Source organism: Lithobates pipiens, unplaced genomic scaffold, assembly GCF_037356315.1.
Source record: "Lithobates pipiens isolate NorthernLeopardFrog02 unplaced genomic scaffold, aLitPip1_a1.2 Scaffold_25, whole genome shotgun sequence".
NCBI classification, from domain to species: Eukaryota; Metazoa; Chordata; class Amphibia; order Anura; family Ranidae; genus Lithobates; species Lithobates pipiens.
Window position 1 is genome coordinate 191,714,787 of NW_027507787.1, and position 22,516 is coordinate 191,737,302.

General features: G+C 41.6%; 1 protein-coding gene across 4 annotated transcripts in view; it reads left to right on the forward strand.

The window, feature by feature from the left end:
- BTRC (beta-transducin repeat containing E3 ubiquitin protein ligase) overlaps nt 1-22,516 on the forward strand; it is a 346,883-nt gene that overhangs the window by 114,700 nt on the left and 209,667 nt on the right. For all 4 annotated transcript variants that reach the window (XM_077455333.1, XM_077455336.1, XM_077455334.1 and 1 more), the window contains one exon: nt 16,665-16,754. In XM_077455333.1, the coding sequence (XP_077311459.1) occupies nt 16,665-16,754 (90 nt within the window). The remainder of the gene's footprint in view (nt 1-16,664; nt 16,755-22,516) is intronic.

The window sequence follows — 22,516 nt, forward strand, 5'->3', positions numbered from 1 at the left end:
CATTGCTTCTCACTGAGAAACACAGCTTGCCTCTCTGGTTTATCATTGTTGAATCAAGTTCTTACAAGATTGATCCTCAACAAAGACCAAGGGATCACCCTCTATTTTGGTCAGGAAAGAGTGGTGTTGAAGCTCCCCTTCTTGGTGGTGGTTACACCTCCTGCCTGATTGACTGATCAATAAGGCATAAGCCTTATTGTGTCCACTTGTTCTGATAAGTCTCTTCCATAATGGTGGTGGATCTTTTTCACGTATGCGACCATTATTGCTGGCATTGAGACTCAATTTCCCTTCCTTGGGCCATTCACAGGAACATTGTTTTTGTCTTTGGCTTTTCAGTTATTTATCTATCAGACGTTTTCTCCTTTGCACTTTTGTTACTTCAGATTTAGTGGACATTTTTTCTTTGCACTTTAACTAGTTTTTTATGTGTTCACATTCATGCATATATGTGACATATCCACTTTATATTTCCTTTCGTACTTTTTGCACTTCTAACCTACTTGATATTTTTACTTCACTTTTTTTCACTATTTTGTGTATATATATATATATATATATATATATATATATATATATATATATATATATATATATACCCTGTTTCCCCTAAAATAAGACCTAGCGTGATTGTCGGTGTTGGCTGCAATATAAGCTGTACCCCCCAAATAAGCCCTACCCTGTTTCCCCGAAAATAAGCCTTACCCTGAAAATAAGACCTACAAGGACTTTAACTAGGGCTTATTTGGGGGGTAGGGCTTATATTGCAGCCATCACCGACAATCACGCTAGGTCTTATTTTAGGGGAAACAGGATATATATATATATATAAAATATATTAGAGCTGCACAATTAATCGTCAAGAATCATTATCACAATCTTCTTGACTAAAGTGTTTCACAATTCTTTCTATGTAATGAATTCTCTCCGCTCTTCTGAAGCCACAGCCCTCAAAAGAAAGGAAGAGAAAAACTGGGGTCAGTCTGCCAAGAATTGAAACATTAATTAGCAGTTGAACTTGAGTATAAACATTGTAACAATCTGTCAATGGAATAGACTTTGTGTGTAAGTGGAAAAAGCTTAAACACTAAACCTTTTTCTGGCATTTGTTGGTTTCAAGTTAAAGCGGGAGTCCACCGGGACTCCACGTTTTTTTTTTTTTTTTTTAAAGCCAGCAGCTACAAATACTGCAGCTGCTGACTTTTAAAATAGTGACACTTACCTGTCCAGCGCGCCCGCGATGTCGGCACCCGAAGCCGATCTCTAGGTCGTCTGTCGGGTCCTGCCGCCGCCATCTTGGGTATGGGAATCAGGAAATGGAGCCTTTCGGCTTCATTTCCCGGTTCCCTACTGCGCATGCGCGAATCGTGCTGCGCAATAAGGATGCTCCCCGCTGCCTCTGGGATCTGTGTGTTTCCCAGCAGGCAGCGGGGCACTTGCGGGAAGGGGGTAAGTTACGCCCCTTTCCGCAGAGAGCTATCCCGGAAGTGGGTGCAGTTACCTGGATTATCCAGGTAACTGCACCCCCCTCCCCCCTGAAAGGTGCCGATTGTGGCACCGGAGGGGGGGAGGGTTCCGATGAGCGGAAGTTCCACTTTAGGGTGGACCTCCGCTTTAATATCGTTTTTTTACTAGAAAATTATTTAGAACCCCCAAACATTCTCTCCCTCTCCCTCTCCCTCTCCCTCTCATATATATATATATATATATATATATATATATATATATATATATATATATATAATTTATTTTTTATTTTTTTTGTAGACACCCTAGAGAATAAAATGGTGGTTGTTGCAATATTTTATGTCACACCGTATTTGTGCAGCGATCTTTCAAATGCAATTTTGTTTTTAATTACTTTTAATGAATTAAAAAAAAAAAAAAAACTAACCAGTAAAGTTAGCCCATTTTTTTTGTATAAAGTGAAAGATTTTACGTCGTGAGAATCGTGATCTTTTTATTCTATGCAAAAAAAATTGTGATTCTCATTTTGGCCAGAATCTTGCAGCTCTAATATATATATATATATATATATATATATATATATATATATATATATATATATATATATATATATATATATATATATATATATATATGAGCTGTATATAAAATAGTCAAAATGTATCTCCATTAAAAACGCCTGTAACTAAAATGCAGATTAAAGCGAGTTACCCGGTTTACAATCATTTACAGGCATTTGTTTCAATTCAATTGCCTCTGAACATCCATTCTAAATGTTCTAAATGTTTTTTTTTTTTTGCTTTCCACAAAAAAAAAAAAAAAAAAGCTTCTAAACTCAAATGCCTACAAACTACTATAAATGACGCTGTGTATATGTACTGATCAGTACATGTACGCAGAGGAGGATTCAGAGGCAGCTAAAAACAAAAACACCCAACTGATCCTAAACGTCCATTTTTCCAGCCGCAGTGTACATGAAGCCTTTTACCAAAAAAGAATGTTGACTTGTAGACATTGTAACAGACTGCATAATGTCTGTTGTTTTAAAAAGTTGGTCTCTGGTAAACTTTCTATAAGATCTTTAGATAAGATTACGGTAAAACAACTTTTTACACATGTATATGGAAATTCTTAAAGCTAAAATGATATATTTGTCCTTGCACTATTGTGCCAATTATTGTATGTCTGTGCAACATCATCCTGTGTTTTGACCAGGACAGCGTGTTTATCTGCTTCTCTTCCCACTAATAAATGATTTGAACTTAAGTGATCAATTGCTTTTAGTGTGTTATATGTTTCTCTTGACAAGTAAACCCTCTATTGATTAGCCATTACTGTGTTAGATAATCTCGTGTCATTGAACATATTGTAAAAAAAAAAAAAAAGAAAAGAAAAACTAGCAATGTTTTTACCCCAGCAGCAGTACGAAAATTGAGAACGCAGTCAGAATTATAGGCAGCTTGGTCAGAGTCATTACAAGAAATCGGTATTTGTGTTTGTTAGCATACCTGGTCTCCCGAAACACGGCAGACAGAAGCCATCTTATGCGAAGTGATGGCTGACAGGCTGCTGTAACCGTAATGAGTTTCTCTATTTCTTTGAAGAATTCTACCATTAACTCTTTAGTAGTTCTTGATGCATTAAAGGGATTGTAAAGTGAATTTTTTTTTTTTAAATAACAAACATGTCATACTTACCTCCACTGTGCAGCTTGTTTTGCACAGAGTGGCCCCGAACCTGCTCTTCTGGGGTCCCTCTGCGGCTGTCTCGGCTTCTTCCCGCAGATGCTTCTCACGTTCATTCGAGCTCCCTCGCATGGTGAGAAGCACCTGCGGGCGCACTCCCGTGATACAGCCGGCAGCTATAGCCGCTCGCTGTATCACACGACCCTGCGGCGCTCCGCGTCAGTGGATGTGATTGACAGCAGCGTGAGCCAATAGCTGTGCTGCTTTCCATCCATCCACTCCAGCCAATCAGCGACCAGGCTAAATGGTGGAAAGGACGACGCGGGCGAGCACTGGATTTTCGAGGGGTGAGGGGGCGTCAGATGTTTTTTCACCTTAATGCATAGAATGCATTAAGGTGAAAAAACATTTACCTTTACAACCCCTTTAAAGTGGAAGTTCAGTCAAACACTAACTATGCTTAAATCTACTCCCACCCTCATTGTAAGCCTATTCTAGCTACCATGTAAAGGAAAGATATTTGTCTATGGCAAGGGTGCTCTGATGTGTTCACACGATTGGGTTCCAGCGCCGGCTTCAGTGAAGAGGGGAGATCTCTGACAATTGTTGCAGAACAAAGTCTTCACCCATAGGCCTCCTATAGGGCATCGGTTGTCGGCTGTTCCTCTATATAGAAGCCGGCGTTAGGTGTTCTATCGGGTTGAGGTCAGGACTCTGTATAGGCCAGTCAGTTCCTCTACCCCAAATGCACCCCTAAACCTTGTGGACGGCCTTCCCAGAAGAGTTGAAGCTGTTATAGCTGCAAAGGGTGGGCCAACTCAATATTGAACCCTATGGACTAAGACTGGGATGCCATTAAAGTTCATGTAGGTTTAAAGGCAGGCATCCCAATACTTTTGGTAAAAATGGTGTAGAAATGACTACATTTAGATGTTTTGCATAACTTTCCAGCAGTCTGGCATTGACTCTGAGTACTCTGGTTATATCAATATGGCAGAATATTTTAAATATAAATTGTACATGACAGATTTACCGGCTCCTTCCTCTGCTCTCCATCCTGATAGATCTGGGACAGGAGGGGACGACTGGAGGAGGACAGAGAGGGTCTGGGGGAACACGGAGGACATGGCGGGGGTCTGGAGGAGCAGGGAGGACATGGCGGGGGGCACGGAGAGCAGCACACAGGGGACAGTCAGGGTGATGTGTGCGACAATGGGGGGAGTTACAAGCACCAATCTCCCTGTATAGATTCAATAAAGTGCCGATACGATAGCGATATTTCGACCACCTCTCAGGCCGATAGCCGATATTGTGTGTTGATATTGTGCACATTCAAGAAACTTTTTTTTTTTACCCCCTCGCCTTTTTTTTTAAATCAGTTATTGCTGTCACAAGGAATGTAAACATCCCCTGTGACAGCAATAGGCAGTGACAGGTACTCTTCATGAAGGGATCGGGGGTTCACTCTATAGAACGGTACAGGCATCACCCCGTTAAAGAACCTTGAAGCAATATCTGTTACGTTTTTGCACGATACCGATACTTCAGAAAAAGTGAATATCGGCCGCCAATAATTGGACTCACTGATAATCAGTCGATCTCTAGTCCATTCCCTCCTTTTCTTCTTTTTGAACTTGCTTTGGGTGGGTGTGCTACTGTGCCTTGGATCACTATTGTGTTAAAAGCTTTATTTCTGGTTTACCTTTCGGACAAATAGCCTCACTTTAAAATGTATAGAATTTATAGTTGACCCAGTGGGTTGATTTGCAAAAATGGGTAAAGCATGTTCACTTTGCAAAGGACTTCTACTTGGCTTACTTAATATGCTAAGAATTCACTTTGCATGCAGGTAAAGTAAAAATGCAGGGATTTTGCTTGCACATGATTGGATGATTGAAGTCGGCACCCTACATTCGCTAAGTTAACATGCTCTACTCATTATGTAAATCAACCTAACTGCAGATGCCCAGGCCCTGAAGCGACAAACCCATCCCAAACCATAATATTTCTACCACCATACTTCACAGTTGGTATGAGCGTCTTTACCTAAAATGCTGTTTTGCTTTTGTGCCCAATATGTCTACTGTTACTGTGGCCACCAACAACTCTTTGCATTGGTCCACAGCACATTGTTCCAGAAGTCCTGGTTTTGCCTAAGGGTTCAAACTGTAGTCTTGCTGTAGTGTAGACAGCAAAGGGTTTTTCCTGACACAATACAAGTTAAAATATATCGAAAGGCAAAACTTTATTTTTAGTTTTGGATAGAGCAGAGAGGGATTAGAATGCTTGTCAGTTTTTATTTACTGTCTGTGCCCCCCATTAAAGCGGTTGTATACCCGCTGAAGTTTTTTTTTTTCCCCTCACCTGCAAAGGAAAAGGCATAATGAGCTAGTATGCACCGCATGCTAGCTCATTATGAAATACATACCTTAGAACAAGGCCCCAACATCTGGCCCGATCCACGCCGAGGGAGCTGACATGTTCCCTCTGCGTTTCTTCCGGGTATCGCGGCTCTGGCGCTGTGAGTGGCTGGAGCTGCGATATCGTCACTCCCGCACATGCGCGCGGGAGATTTCTTTGTGGCAGGGGCCGGCGTCTACCGGACTTTCAGCCGAGAATCCCCTGTGCGCATGCGCTGCTGCAGTCAGCGGCACATTGCGAGGGGAATATCTCCTAAACTGTATAGGTTAAGGAGATATTTTTTTTACCTACAGGTAAGCCTTATTATATTGTAGGTAAAAGTCATAAAAATGACTATACCCTCCTCTCTATTTGTCATGTTTACGATCATCACTGAAAGGCAGGGCAGGAAGTGAAGAAAAATATCTGTAATGGAACACAAATGGGGAATTTTTTTTTACAGGGGTCTCACTCAATCCAAAAAAAAAAAAAAAATTTTTTTTGCCTGCAATTCTACTTTAAGCTGGTGCAGAATTGTAGACGCTTGCGCTTTTGACACCAACTGTTGCAAGTGCTCTCTGCAGATTCCATGATGAAATGTTTAATTTCTTGGGCGAAATTCCCAGGCCTCCTAGTCCTGGACAGATTAGCAGTTGTTTGAAATCAACGCTTAAATCAAAATAATTTGGTAAGAGATTCAAGAAGATTGCCTGACTCCTAGGCATCCACAATTGTCTTTTAGAGGTCCTTGGAGAGCTCTTGTGACTGTGACATCATGACACCACACATATCAAAAACAAAGAGAACAAAAGACTGTAGTTATATGAGGTTTAGAGTAGTATTAAAGGCTAAGTTCACATTTTTTCTCTCCTAAATTCCAGCTTCCCTATGTACCAATAATAGTATTCATGTACTTTTTTTGCAAAAATATCAAAGCTTTCCATAAAATCTATAGACACATACCTTACTGTCCTACATCAATGATTCCAAACGTATCTATTGCTTCTGTCTTATAACCTTACAGACTGTAGGTCATGACACAGGAAGGAGTTGACCAACTGACCTCATTAGCACACACCCTGCATCATCCACCCATCTACCTACCCACACGCTCCCAGCTGAATGTTTTTTAAATGAAATACAATCAATCAGTAATCACTCTTCTCACTAAATACATAATATACAAACAGATTGCATAGTGTATGGCCATCTTTATACAAGTACATAGAAGGGAGTGGACAAACTTAGCTGTCAAGCCCCGTTCACAACTCTGCATAGTGGGAACTCGCATTCCCACATGCGTTTTTTTTTTTTTTTTAGCGAGGGGGGTTGAGATTTGGAGCATTTTCACTCATCACACATAGGGCAGCCCATCCACCTGAATTTGCCGCCCTACACAGACCTTTTCTTTTCTTTTCATTCAGACCTTCTCTCTTTTTTTTTTTATTTTTTTTTTAGAGCAGAGTTTGGTGCATTTTTTGCTGCGATTTTTGGTGCAACGCATTTCTGAAATGCAAGGAAACGCACAGATGTGAAAGGAGCCTCATTGTTGTATTATTTCTCCAATTTCACTTTCAGGCCCCATTCACATCTAGCATAGTGGGAGCAAATGTTTTGTGACACATATAGGGCAGCCTGTTGATTTACATGGTCTGTGCTATATATGTAGCATGTATATATGGGACATGTTGGTGTTTTGTGGGTTGCGTGTTTTTTTTTTTTTTTTTTTACTTTGCAGCATTTGCCACTCGTTTTTTTCACATGGCAAACTGTGTGTTTGCTTCTGTGTTTGGTGTGCCGTTAGCAACCAATGAAACTGAAAGCGCAATTAGTAATTTTAGGTGTATAAAGGTAGCCATACACTATACAATCTCATTGTACAATCTCTTTTAGATTTACCAAATTTATATAATAGGAGGAAACATCTATCTAGCCAATCACTCTATATCCAATCAGGCAGGCCCTTGCACTACATAAGGCCACCTTAATTGTTAACAACACACCAAACACAGAAGCAAACACACATTTTGGCATGTGAAAAAATGAATGGCAAATGCTGCAAAATGCACAGTAAAAATAACATGCAACCCACAAAAGGCCAACATGTCCCATTAGCCACAAATAGCACAGCCCATTGAAATCAACAGACTACCCTATGCATGTCACAGGAAAACCAAGCCACAGAACATTTGCTCCCACTATGCTAGATGTGAATGAATGGGTCCTGAAAGTGAAATTGGTGCAGTAACACAAAAACAATGAGGCTCTATTTACATCTGTGCATTTCCTTGCATTTCAGAAATGCCCTGCACCAAGCTCTGCTCTTAAAAAAAAAAGTTCTGATGCTTCTTTGGGGCAATTGTTGCATAAAGGGCAGTCCATTCAGGTGGGAGGGCTGCCCTATGTGTGATTTATGAGTGAAAATGTTCCAAAATGCCCCCCCCCCCCCTGCTTAACAAAACAAATATGGTAAAAGGGTGATCACTGATTGATTGTATTTAATTAAAAAAAAACATGCATCTGGGAATGGGAGGGTAGATGATGCAGGGTTTGTGCTAATGATGTCAGCTGGTCAACTCATTCCTGTGTCATGACCTACAGTCTGTAAGGACGTAAGACAAAAGCAATGGATATGTTTGGAATCATGGATGGAGGACAGTATGGTACGTGTCTGTAGATTTTATGGAAAGCTTTGATATTTTTGCAAAAAAAGTACATGAATGCTATATTGGTACATAGGGGAGCTGGAATTTAGGAACTTGGAACTTGGCCTTTAAACTCTCCTCCTTATTTAGCTCCAGTATATTCATGTCTTTATAGCCAATGTATAGTGCCATGTGTTTCCCAAAAATCCCCAGTCACTTTTTAATTGCATAAAAAATGCTCACGCCTGATCCTCTATTGACACTTTCTCAATTTTCACACTGAGGCGCTTTACAGGTACTAGAGCGCTAAAATAGCGCCTGTAAAGAGCCTCTCCTGTGTCTCCAGTGTGAAAGCCTGAGGGCTTTCACACTGGAGTGGTGCGCTTGCAGGACAGTCAAAGTCTTGCAAGCCGCATCTTTGGAGTGCTGTAGAAACGGTGTATTCACAGCTCCTAAAGCGCCCCTTCCCATTGAAAACAATGGGGCAGCGCCACTAAACCGCTGGCATAGCGTCACTATGCGGGTGGTTTAAAGCCTTTTTTGGCCGCTAGCGAAGGGTTAAAACGGCCCCGCTAGTGGTCGTATAGCACTGCTAAAACTACAGTAAAGCATCGCTAAAAAAAATTGTGCCACTTTACCACCGGTGCCCACCCACCTCAGTGTGAAAATAGCCTAAAGCTGACATTATGGTCTATGACGGGGACTACCCACCATCCTTTGTGCCATTAACATAAGGTGCATGTGTGACCATCTTAGGATTTCAGCTTGTCTTTCCACCCACAGTTGCCAATCAGTCCCTGGAGAAGGAGCTTGGGTTTGAGCCGTTTATTGTACTATGAGCTGCTTGTGTGTGGGGACACAGAACGTTGGGCTACAATGCCAGACGAAGAAGAGAATAGGGAGATTTCAACTCAAAATTGCATGGAGATGACTGGCAAAGAACCTATGGAAACCTGCAAACATAGTGTAGTTGTATGCTGTGGTTTTTTTTTTTACTTTTTTTTTTAAATTGAGGGTTTAATAATAATTTTAAATAAGACAAGTTCCACCTGCATAGTTAAAAAAAAAAAAAGGCATGCTGGGAATGCTAACTGCTCATTGGCTGTGTTCTCAGCCAAACTATCAAACCATCCAATTGCTGGTGTCATAACGAATCACATGTGCAGCACCATAGCAGTTGAAGATTAAACAGAGGCAAAGATGGCAGCTTGCTTGGCTGAAAACGATAGGGGAGTTTACTTCCACTTTAATGAGGTTATATTCACTGCCAGTCAGTTTGGAACACCCAAGTCTAGTTTCATGGATTTAAAATGTAGAGGTGTACTTTATTTTTCCAGATTGTAAATATAGCATTTTTATGCATTCAACTGATGAGAATGAATACACTATGTCAGTTTATTTTTATTTTTTGTCTCAGTTGTTCAAGTTTATCATTTTTATTTGTAGGCACTGTCTGAATGATGATCTAATGTTTGTCAGGTTTAAAATGTGTTGAACAAGTCAACAATTTGAATGGGGTGTACTTATTTTTTTAGGTTGAACTTTACTCACTAAATTTAAGTTTGTGAACAGCCATGTTTTTTTATTCTATTTTTTTTTTAAACACAGGAGAGATGTACTATGTTTCCTCTGTGTTAAAGTATTCTTACCTGCTAGTTCACACTGTACACACACACACACACACACAGTTCATTGTATAATTTCAGCATCTGCCAATAGGGATGAGCTTAGGCGTGTTTGCATGGAACGCGTGCAGAGCCCACCAGGAAGTCAGCGCAGAGCTAATCACAGGCAGTGAGACATTGCCCCGATGTGCGACTGCAGAGATCGGGCAATGTTTCACTGCCTGTGATTAGCGCAGCGCTGCGCCGACTTCCTGACGGGCTCTGCACGTGTTCCGTGCGAACACGCCTGAGCTCATCCCTATCTGCCAAGATGAATGAACTCCTACACATGCATGGGAGTGACATCATCAAAGCCCACCCAGCAAAAGTAGCTGAAGATCAGAACCCGGAAGAAGACTGGCCGAACATGTTGGCAGCCGACGAGGGACCACTTATGTGGATGTGAGTGTAATTTCTCTTTAACCTGAATTTTTTTTTTTTTTTTTACTTATCACACAAATATAACAAAATACTTTCAATTACATATTTAACCGACCAAAAGAAACCAAACAAGAGAATTTGGTAGGGCCTACATACACTTTAGGTTAGTGAATGCCTTCGAAGTCAAGAACTGTTGTAAATAGTTTATGTACAGAGATTGTTGGTGCCATCTAAATGAATAATATCATTTATATTTACCAATTTGCTTATCAAATAGGAAGGGCATCACTATTTATCTGCCAGCAGTCTGTTGTCTGTGGTAGCTTATGAAATATCCAAGGAATCTTGGCTGTGCAAAAGCAGTCGGGCCCCTAAGTTAAAGTAACTTGGCCCTATGTGACTTACTTCCCTCTACAAATATGTATGTAAGCCTATGACACTTCCAGAGCAGGCCTTTGACATTAGGAGTTTAACCTTCATTAGTAATAGGATAGCAACTCTCAGTAGTTTACGTACTATGTGACTTTGCCTTGACTTATCAGGGTTAAAGCCATATATCAGAACCCTGATGCCCTGACTGTGCTCTGTATAATTATAACAGGGATTTTCATAGTGGCAGTCAGGAGTTGAAGGCTCATAGGACACTGGCCAGCATTCCACGACATACTAACTCAATGCTAAGAATAACTTACTGTTGTGGAGGGACCGATTTCATTCCAGTTACCTCCTGTCTTGTAGGCAGGCTTTACAGCCATGGTGCCAGTTATCTAATGTGCTGCTGATGATGCAAGTTTGCCAGAGAACCGTCTTTTTCTGGAACATTAAGTTACTTTATTTCAAGAGATTTACTGAACTGATCGTGGGGGAAATCATATGTGACTGATATCTGCAAGCAGATTGACAGATTTGAGCATTGTAATTAGAAGTTTCCCTCTGCATAACTTACTCTTTAGTTTCCTGTTTTTCTTTTTTAATACTTCCCTTTTTGGTGACAACCTGAATTGATATATTTTTTAGCGTTTGCGCGTATTCATGCTTTATGTCTTGTAGCAGGAGGGCGACCTTGTGCTACTGTTTAAAATGGTGGTTTATGCCGTGCTTTTTGGGTATCAAGCACACTAATGGCTCAGGTGTGTGCTGCATTCATATGAGAGCCAGAGATAGAGCTCAGAGCCTCACCCCCTCGAGGGGAGGTCAGTGTGTGATGGGACCTGTGTGAGGTGCTGCTGTGCATCATGGTGTCCAGGTCAGGACAGAGCAAGGCCTGAGCCTGAGTGAGTGTCCATGAGGGAAAGAATAGCTAGGAAGCTGTAAGGAAGACACAGAGCTGAAGTGCAGCAGCATCTGTGCAGAAACATTGGAATGTGTTTCATGGTCAAAAGGACCAAAAAGGTACTGAATTTCAACAGGGACCCTAAAGAGGTACTTGGAGCAGTAAAGCTGCCGCAAGAGAACCAGGAGACTGAATGTTATGTTTTTGCAGTGATGGTGAAAACCCGCTGTGTGGGAAGACATACCTGTTTGAAGATTTGATTGTTTAATAAAAGTGGGCAGGAAAGCCCTGAAAGCTATATCTGGCGTGGAGTAAACTCACCGTTTTGGCACTGCCATTGAGCTAATAAACCCTGACATGTCGCAGTGTCTTCAAATCAATACATGTTATTTATGGCTTATCGTATAGTCAGGTTTATTGTACTGGTATGCAGCATCTCTCCCATTGAGCATGTCTTTCATTGTGTGTTTCAGATATCTATTTCTTGTTAACATTTGGACTATTCCAACTTTTGTATATTTCTTGTGGATACCAATGAAAATTTATTGGGCCAAAAATTGGTTATTTTAAGACTTATATTCAAAATTGGGTGAGTTCAGCAGGGACCAGACTCATTTTTAGAGCCATCTATGGCTGTTCCCATATGAGATCATTAGAGTGGTTGCTCTCGAACGGGCTTACTCGAAAGAAATCTAGTTAGATTAGCGCTGTAGTCAGTGTATTCTGGCAGCCGGTGAGTCCCGGCTACAAAATACAATCTCTCTATGGGGAGATTGTCCACCTTGGTTGTGTGGATGTGGGAATAGATCCAGTTCTTTTTCTGATCAGCCCACTGGCTGATCAAAAAACAAAAAAAAGATAAGTGTATGGCCAGTTTGAGTTTGCCATTTTTATTATGAACATTTTTAATTCATTTTTGTAGGAAAGATTATAGTAAAGTAAACCTGGTATAGCCTAAAACGTCTCTAAGATAACAAAAAAACTGAAGTTCTTAATGCCTTTTTGTGCCTTCAGGTGTCTTCAGAGTTATTCGGATGCCCCTTTTGGAGCCCCTGAAATCCTTTGCCCAGACTGTACCTAGCACCTCAACTGTTGTCTGGGTTGACAGTATGCCCTACCTTATCTTGTTAAATGCCAGCATTTCAGTCGCCTGTATTGGCTCTGGCAATCAGCAGTTGATACTATTGATACAAAATACTTGATTTTTCTATACTTATACCCCTAATTTAAGTACATGACCTTTGGGGGATTTACTAAACCTGGAGAGTGCAAAATCTGGTGCAGCTCTACCTAGAAACCAATCAGCATCCAGGTTTTTTTTTTTTTGGTAAAGCTTAATTGAACAAGCCGAAGTTAAAAACGGATTGGCTACCATGCACAGCGGGACCAGATTTTGCACCTTATCAGATTCTTCAGTTTTGGTAAATCAACCCCCTTGTCTCCCAAATATGGCAAAAGTTAAAGAGGAAGTAAATCCTGATGAGTTTACTTCCTCTTTCATTCCCTGTAAAGGCAAAGCATAATGGACTACTATGCATCGCATAGTAGTCCATTATGTGTCACTTACCTGACACAGGAGCCAGCGAAGTCACCGCTGTCCCCTGTAGTTCCGAGCGTCCATCTTCTTGGTGGGTCTCCGTGGGTCTCGCTGCTCCGGCGCTGTGATTTGCCAGAGCAGCGATGACGTCACTCCTGCGCATGCGCATGGGAGCCGAGACTCGCGGCATTGTCGTCATCGACGATGCCCCGCTCAGTGCGCCTGCGCGCCGCTGTCTACGGCGCATGTGCCGTAGATAGCGGTGCCTGTCTTCGGGCAAATATCTCCTAAACCCTATAGGTTTGGGAGATATTTCTTGGACCTACAGGTAAGCCTTAATCTAGGCTTACCTGTAGGTCAAAGCGGTTTGTAAGGGTTTACAACCACTTTAAGGTTCCATGTACAGCCAGGGATAGATCAGTTCAATTCTAGTTTGCACTTTGTTTTGGCTATGGTCACCAAGACAAATAGAAAATGAATTACCTGTCCTAAAACAAAAATAAGTTTTTGCTTGTAGTGGTCCTGAAATCAAAAATTTAAGGTTTGCTTTATTTTAGGAAACCTCTAAAAATGTTAATTGTGCCTAAGCATTACCCTGAAAAATTGGGGGAAAGGGATAGGGTCGTTGTACTGTAGCACCCTCCTTTTTTTCCCCTCTTAATATTATTGACAGCCAGACAAGGGTTAGGCTGTCTGCAGAGATTGTGGAACAATTGGTGTGAATCCTTATTTTTACTTGTAGTTAACCATTTTGTGCTGGGGTTTGGTTAAGGAGGGGGAATGAAGAAGAAAATTACCAGCTAGGATAATTTAAAGGGGCTGTGAGAAGTGTGGAATGAGAGTATAACATAAGCCACGTAAACATTGCAATATTTTGGTCCAGAACTGGCTTAGCATCGGGCAAGTGAAACAGATGTACATGACATCTCCAGTTGAATTGCATCATCAAAAGCATTTATAAGATTTTTCGTGGAAGAGATGTGCAAGCCTAGAAGGTACCATGCACCAACAAGTGACAACTTTGAAAGCCAGTTCTAAAAAAGTAATTAATAGTGTTTGTAAGACTGTGGACCAAATTTTGTTGCCAGTCTACGCAGATTTAGATGTGTTTAAAGTGGTTGTAAAGGCACAAGGTTTTTTACCTTCATACATTTTATTTATGAAGGTTAAAAAAAACTTGTGTGTGCAGCATCCCCCCCCAATACTTGAGCCCCCTCTCGATCCAGCAACGTCCACGGGAACCTTGACTCTCTGGGGACACGCACCCCTGATTGGCTTTTGGCAGCAGCGGGAGCCATTGGCTCCATGTGTGAAGGTGACAGAGGAGTGGGGCTGAGTTGCGGCTCCATGTGTGAATTGACAGTCGGAAGTGCACCTGCTTGGGTCCCCCAATAGCAAGCTGCTTGCTGTGGGGGCACATGGCAGGGAGGGATGGGCCAGGAGTGCAGTTGTGGGACCCAAGAAGAGGAGGATCCGGACTGCTCTGTGTAAAACCACTGCACAGAGCAGATAAGTATAGTGGATATAAAACGTCTACACACCCCTATTAAAATGTCAGGTTTCTGTGATGTAAAAAAATGAGACAATGATAAATCATTTCAGAACTTTTTCCACCTTTTAATGTGACCTATAAACTGTACATATCAGTTGAACAACAAACTGAAATCTTTTAGGTGGAGGGAAGTAAAATTAAAAAACTCAAATAATATGGTTGCTTAAGTGTGTACACCCTTAAACTAATACTTTGTTGAAGCACCCTTTTATTTTATTATAGCACTCAGTCTTTTAGATATGGGTCTATCAGCATTGCGCATCTCGACTTGGCAAAATTTGCCCACTATTCTTTGCAGAAGCACTTCAAATCTGACAGATTGTGAGGGCATCACCTGTGCACAGCCCTATTTAGATCACACCACAGATTTTCAATTGGATTCAAGTCTGGTCTCTGGCTGGGCCTTTCTAAAACTTTAACCTTCTTCTGGTGAAGCCATTCCGTTGTTGATTTGGATGTATGCTTTGGGTCGTTGTCATGCTGAATGATTAATTTCCTCTTCATGTTCAGCTTTCTAGAAGAAGCCTGAAGGTTTTGTGCCACCATTGACTGGTATTTGGAACTGTTCATAATTCTCTCTACCTTGACTAAGGCCCCTGTTCCAGCTGAATAAAAACAGTCCCAAAGCATGATGCTTCCACCACCATGCTTCACTATGGGTATGGTGTACTTTTGGTGACGTGCAGTGTTGTTTTTGTGCCAAACATATCTTTTGGAATTATGGGCAAAAAGTTGGTTTCATCAGACCATAACACATTTTCCCCACATGCTTTTGGGAGACTTCAGATGTATTTTTGCAAAATTTATCTGTGCTTGGATGTTTTTTTTTCATAAGAAAAGGCTTCCGTCTTGCCACTCTACCCCATAGCCCAGACATAAGTAGAATACAGGAGATTCTTGTCACATGTACCACACAGCCAGTACTTGACAGATATTCCTGCAGTTCCTTTTTGTAGGCCTCTTGGCAGCCTCCCTGATCAGTTTTCTTCTTGTCTTTTCATCAATATTGGAAGGACATCCAGGTCTTCGTAATGACACTGTTGTGCCATATTTTCTCCACTTAATGATGACTGTCTTCACGGTGTTCCATGGTATTTATCTAAGGCCTTGGGAATCCTTTTGTACCCTTCTCTTGACTGATAACTGATACCTTTTAACAATGAGATCACTTTGATGCTTTGGAAGCTCACTGTGGACCATGGCTTTTGCTGTAGGATGTGACTAAGAAAATGTCAGGAAAGACCTACTAGAAAAGCTGAACTTTTATTTGTGGTTAATCAGAGGCACTTTAAATGATGGCAGGTGTGTACTGACTCCGATTTAACAGGAGTTTGAATGTGATTGCTTAATTCTGAACACAGCTACATCCCCAGTTATAAGAGGGTGTGCACACTTATGCAACCACATCATATTTAGTTGTTCTCTTGCTTTCATTGAGGGACACAGCGTCTCCTATTCTCCACTATAGGGTTATACCACCACTGCTGTTGGCCTTTGTTTTTTTTGTTTATTTTATTTTTTGGTTTCCCACCCCTCAAATGTTGGGACTGCTTTGGGACATCCCTATGGTCCAGAATAGGGGTTGCTGAGTCCATCAATGAATGTAAGAGAAAACAGGATCTTTTTGTTACTGGTAAATCCCTTTCTTTGAGTTCATTGATGGACACAGCACCCACCCCTTTGTGGATTTCCATATATGGCCAACTTTTCTTTTGACTAACTGAATTGCCTATGCCAAGAGAGGGTTTATATCAGCCAGGACTGCCCGTAGGTGGGGTCTGTTTTTTTTTTTTTTTTGCCTAGTTTCCTACTCATGTAGGTGGCAATATAACCCTAGGGTCAAGAATAGGAGACACTGTGTCTGTGAATGAACTCAGAGACAGGGATTTTACAGTGAGTAACAAAATAAAATCCGTTTTATCTTTTCAATCTGAGTGGCTGCTGTGGACAAAATCTTAGCTCTTTAACAGTGCTGTTAATTTTATGTAAGAGGTTCATTGCACAACACATGACCTAAAATTTCAATATATGTCTAATAACCCCACATGTTCTCTTTTCAGACCTACAACAGCTGTGCCAGACTGTGCTTGAACCAAGAAAACGTGTGTTTATCCGGTTCTGCCATGAAGACGGAAAGTTGTGTGGTTAAAGTAAGTGAAGGCTTCATCCTAGAAATGTTCAGCGGTGTTCTTTAGTTCTGTGCACAATTGCAGACTTTCTATGTTCATTTCCCATTATATCCTTGTGCACAAACCGGAGCATGTTTAAAGTTATTTTCTACTTTAATTGAAAGACCCTGCTTCAGCTGTCACCAGACAATTTCCACAACCATCTTCCAATATTATTATTAAATTGTGCATTTAAAAGGTTGTTATGCATGTTATTTACATGTAAAAGTCTCCCTTGTGTAGACAGACATCCAAAAGCCCTGAGGCCGCTGATGGTGCCACCATCTTGGATGAGAAATCAGCAGCCTCACCAATCTCAGAGTTGTCACTCAAGTGTCACTTTCGTACCTTCCTCTGGCAGCTACATAAAAAAAAGTTTAACTACTTGCTGCCCGCCATATAGCAAAATGACGGGCGCAAAGCGGTTGTATTATCCTGAAGACACCATATGACGTCCAGCAGGATAAGCTGCTAGCGCGTGCCCGCAGGGCAGTCAGTCTGACTCACCACATCTTCAATCTAGGTAAAGAACCTATGACATAGGCTCTTTACCAAGTGATCAGCTGTGTCCAATCACAGCTGATCACATGGTAACCAAGAATTGCTGTTTATCGGCTTTTTCTCTATTCACAATGACAGTGGTGAGTAGAGGATGCTCTCCTGAAAGGAGGGGTCTGCGCTGATAATCGGCGCATCGATTATCAGTGCAGACCCTTCGAGGATGTCCACTGCAGACAATCAGGGATGCCAATTAGTGCCTATTAGGGATGGCACTATGCCCATCAGTGATGCCTGCCAGTGCCTCCTGGTCAGTGCTGCCTATCAGTGCCCATCAATGCAGCCTCATCAGTGAAGGAGAAAAAATAATAAAAATGTAATTTGGGTACAGTGTTGCATGACCGTGCAATTGTCATTCAAAATGTGCCAGTGCTGAAAGCTGAAAATTGGCCTGGGCAGGAAGGGGGTGAAAGTGCACAGTATTGATGTGGTTAAGGAGGTGAAGGGAGGGGTGGAGTAACTAGGCCAGCACAGGGAATACATACACACCCGCAGCAGAGGAGAGGAGAACAGGATATGTCATGGCAGGAGAGAGGGGGAAAACTGTAGCTGTACTGGCAAATCAACACATTGCAAATAAATAAATACATAAAACAAATATTGAAAGAAAAACACCTTTTAACAAGCAATTAAAACATTTCTGTTCTTTTACCTGCAATTTATTGGGTTGGTGACCAGTAAGAAAAAGACCTTTAGTGTATCTGTGAAGGATTTCAGTAATCCAGGTCAAAGGAATCTAGTGATGGTAATCTGCCCCTCGCTGCCGCTACATATTGGATACCAGCCCGCTGCTAAATGTTCCCATTTTTAGTTTTCGGACTGGTTTGAACAAGCTCTAAATTAGTCATAAATGATGGTAAGGAGTTAAGGCTAGTCCAGTCACCATTAAAGTGGAACTAAACTAATTGATTTGATGGTTTGCCAGAACAGTTACATTCAAGGCACAGTTGTTTATGATAGAAGATGGTTGCTTACTTGGCTGTAAAGAAAAGGAGGGTTTAGTTCCACTTCAAGACTGGTCTTATTTTAGGTGTATGTTAACTGTTAGTCACAAAAGGATAACTTTACTTTAAAGTGGAAGTAAGGGCAAAACCTAACTACAGTTGTATGCAAAAGTTTAGGAACCCCTGACAATTTCCATAATTGTTATTTATAAATATTTGGGTGTTTTGGATCAGCAATTTAATTTTGATCTATGAAATACTGAAGGGCACAGTAATATTCAGTAGTGAAATTAGGTTTACTGGATTAACAGAAAATGCGCAATATGCATCAAAACGAAATTAGACATGTGCATAAATTTGGGTACCCTTGTCATTTTGTTGATTTGAATACCTGTAACTACTTAGCACTGATTAATTGGAACACACAATTGGTTTGGTGAGCTCATTAAGCCTTGAACTTCATAGACAGGTGCATCCAATCATGAGAAAAGGTATTTAAGGTGGCAAATTGCAAGTTGTTCTCTTCTGAAGAGTGGCCACATGGGGGCCTCAAAACAACTCTCAAATGACCTGAAAGCAAAAACTGTTCTACATCATGGTTTAGGGGAAGGCTACAAAAAGTTATTGCTGAGATATAAGCTGTCAGTGTCCACTGTGAGAAACCTAGTGAGGAAATGGAAGACCACAGGCGGCACAGTTCTTGTTAAGCCCAGAAGTGGCAGGCCACATAAAATATTGGAGAGGCAAAGACGAAGGATGGTGAGAACGGTCAAAAATAGCCCACGGACCACCTTCAAAGACCACCAATATCAACTTGCTGCAGATGGTGTCGCTGTGCATCCTTCAACAATTCAGCGCACTTTGCAAAGGGAGAAGCTGTATGGGAGAGTGATGCGAAAGAAGCCTTTTCTGCAAACACGCCACAAATGGAGTTGCTTGAGGTATGCAAACGCACATTTTGACAAGCCAGATTCATTTGGAATAAGGTGCTGTGGACTGATGAAACAAAGATTGAGTTATTTGGTCATAACAAGGGGCGTAATGCATGGCGGCAAAAGAACACACCATTCAGAGAAAAACACTTGCTACTCGCAGTAAAATTTGGTGGAGGTTCCATCATGCTGTGGGGCTGAGCGCCCAGTGTCGGTATTGGGAATCTGGTTAAAGTTGAGGGTCGCATGAATTCCACTCGATATCAACAGATTCTTTAGAATAATGTTGAGGAATCGGTCTCAAAATCTACTTAGGTATTTATGCAGAGGATTGATTGGGTGATTTGAAACGGGCTGTCCATGCTCAGCAACCATCAAACCTAACTGAACTGGAGATGTTTTGTAAGGAGGAATGTTCCAAATACATTCATCCAGAATCCAGACAAAATAGCTAGCAGAAGATAGCGGAGAAGTTCGGTGAGAAGACCCCCGAAGACGGAAGACCCCCAGGCTGTGCAATAAACTATTTTAACCCTTGTGTGTGTGTTTTTTTGTACATTTTTTCACAGGTGAATGGGTAGGGGTACCCCATACTCATTCACATAGGGTGGGGGGCTGGGATCCGGGGGCCCCCTGGCTCCTGGATTCCAATAAGCCCCCCGCCCGCAGACCCCGACAACCAACGGCCAGGGTTGTCGGGAAGAGGCCCTTGTGCTCATCAACATGGGGACAAGGTGCTTTGGGGTGGGGGGGCCATGCGAAAGTAGTGCTTCAATTGCCTAGTCAAAACTAGATCCCCCCCTCCCCCCTCCTAAAAAAAATAAATAATCCAAATGTGGAAGAGCGGGGGCATTAAGTAGTTAATGAACTACAACTGTGGCAATGTGTGCTTCATTGGGATCTACAAGTCCCTCTGCTGTAAAATACAGTCCACAGCGTGCGTAGCTGAAAAAGCAGAGAGCCTTATCCACTTCCTGTTATGAATATTCCCCTCATTTTCTAATTCTGATTACACCATCCATGATAGAAGTGACAGCCTTCTGCTGATCAGTCATTGATCCTCATCATACTATTAGGAATCATGGACTCCTATAGCAGTTCAGAGTGACCATGAATAGTAACAACTGAACAGCAGCAGGTTGTCTGTAAGGAGCTACAAATACCCAACACCTATGAGAGATATAAAGTTGCTCTGAGCAATGCTTACATTTATATGAATGCTCCCCAGTGAGCAGGTAATCCGCAAGTGGGGCAGTGTGGGTGAGACACTGCAAGACGGAACTGACAAAGCAGTTGGGCAGATTTTTCAAACCAGCTCCAACCTTGGAGATATTCTGCATGGTGGTCATTATCTTCTGATCCAACAAAGTCTTTCTTCAATGAGTTTTTCACTCTGTAAAAAGGATAATATAATATTAGTATTAACGTTCCTAATTATTAACAATTTGACAATTGATATGCAGTAATATATACTATATGTTGGCTATCAACCCTTTTTTTTAATACCCTAAAGCAGTGATGGCGAACCTTGGCACCTCAGATGTTTTGGAACTACATTTCCCATGATGCTCAACTACACTGCAGAGTGCATGAGCAGCATGGGAATTGTAGTTCCAAAACATCTGGGGTGCCAAGATTTGCCATCACTGCCCTTAGCCCTTGTACACACGGTCGGACATTCCGACAACAAAATCTGTCGGATTTTGTCCGAAACTGGTGTTGCATACACACGGTCGGACAAAGTTGTCGGAAAATCCGATCGTTCGTAACGTGATGATGTTATTTCGTTAAGACGGGACTACGTTCAGGCTAGTAGCCGATAGCTTTGGTCTAGGAATTTGATCTGAGCATGCGTGGCACTTTGTCCGATCGGAATTCTCCACAAAGGATCGGACAAAGTCTGATCGGATCATGTTGTCAGAACATTTTATAGCCCAGCTCTAAAACTTTGTCGGTCGGATATTCAGACGGAAACAGTCCAATGGAGCCCACACATGGTCGGATTATCCGACAACACGGTTCGATCGGACATTTTCCATCGGAATGTCCAACCGTGTGTACAAGGGCTTAGGCTGTATATACACTGCTATTTATTTATTTGTTTTTGTTTTGCTCAAGGTAACAGATTCCTCCATCCACCTTGTTTATGTGAAATCCACATGCCAGGACAGCGGCAGCAGATGATTGACAGTAATTAAGGGGCGCTGGAAAATAATGAAAAATAAAAATAAGAAAACATTAAGCCAATAATAAATCACTAAGCACAAAAGTATCAATAAAAAATAAACAACAGAATGGTGAACCACCAATCATGAAATAACGTCCCAACAATGTGTCTCTATATTAAGAGATTCAGAAAAAGTCCAAGTGTAAAAACAAATGATAAAATTGAGGAATAGTGGCAGATCCAAAAAGGTTTGCGACTCCCTCCACCAAGCAAACAGCGACACACCACTTGTGAAGATGCAAGTTCAAACTGGTTACCAGATTCATTTGACCACTTTAGTTTAAAAGTAAGTCAAACAGCGCCTGCACAGGTCATGCCTGTTCATAAGAGTACTGATGGAAATGACAATGGATGATACAGTGCCTTGCGAAAGTATTCGGCCCCCTTGAACTTTTCAACCTTTTGCCACATTTCAGGCTTCAAACATAAAGATATAAAAATTTTATTTTTTGTGAAGAATCACCAACAAGTGGGAAACAATTGTGAAGTGGAACGAAATCTATTGGATTTTTGAAACTTTTTTTAACTAATAAAAAAAAATGAAGTGGGGCTGCAAAATTATTCGGCCCCCTTGCGTTAATACTTTGTAGAGCCCTTTTGCTGCGATTACAGCTGCAAGTCGCTTGGGGTATGTCTCTATCAGTTTTGCACATCGAGAGACTGAAATTCTTGCCCATTCTTCCTTGCAAAACAGCTCGAGCTCAGTGAGGTTGGATGGAGAGCGTTTGTGAACAGCAGTTTTCAGCTCTTTCCACAGATTCTCGATTGGATTCAGGTCTGGACTTTGACTTGGCCATTCTAACACTTGGATAAGTTTATTTGTGAACCATTCCTTTGTAGATTTTGCTGTATGTTTGGGATCATTGTCTTGTTGGAAGATAAATCTCCGTCCCAGTTTCAGGTCTTTTGCAGACTCCAACAGGTTTTCATCCAGAATGGTCCTGTATTTGGCTGCATCCATCTTCCCCCTCAATTTTAACCATCTTCCCTGTCCCTGCTGAAGAAAAGCAGGCCCAAACCATGATGCTGCCACCACCATGTTTGACAGTGGGGATGGTGTGTTGAGGGTGATGAGCTGTGTTG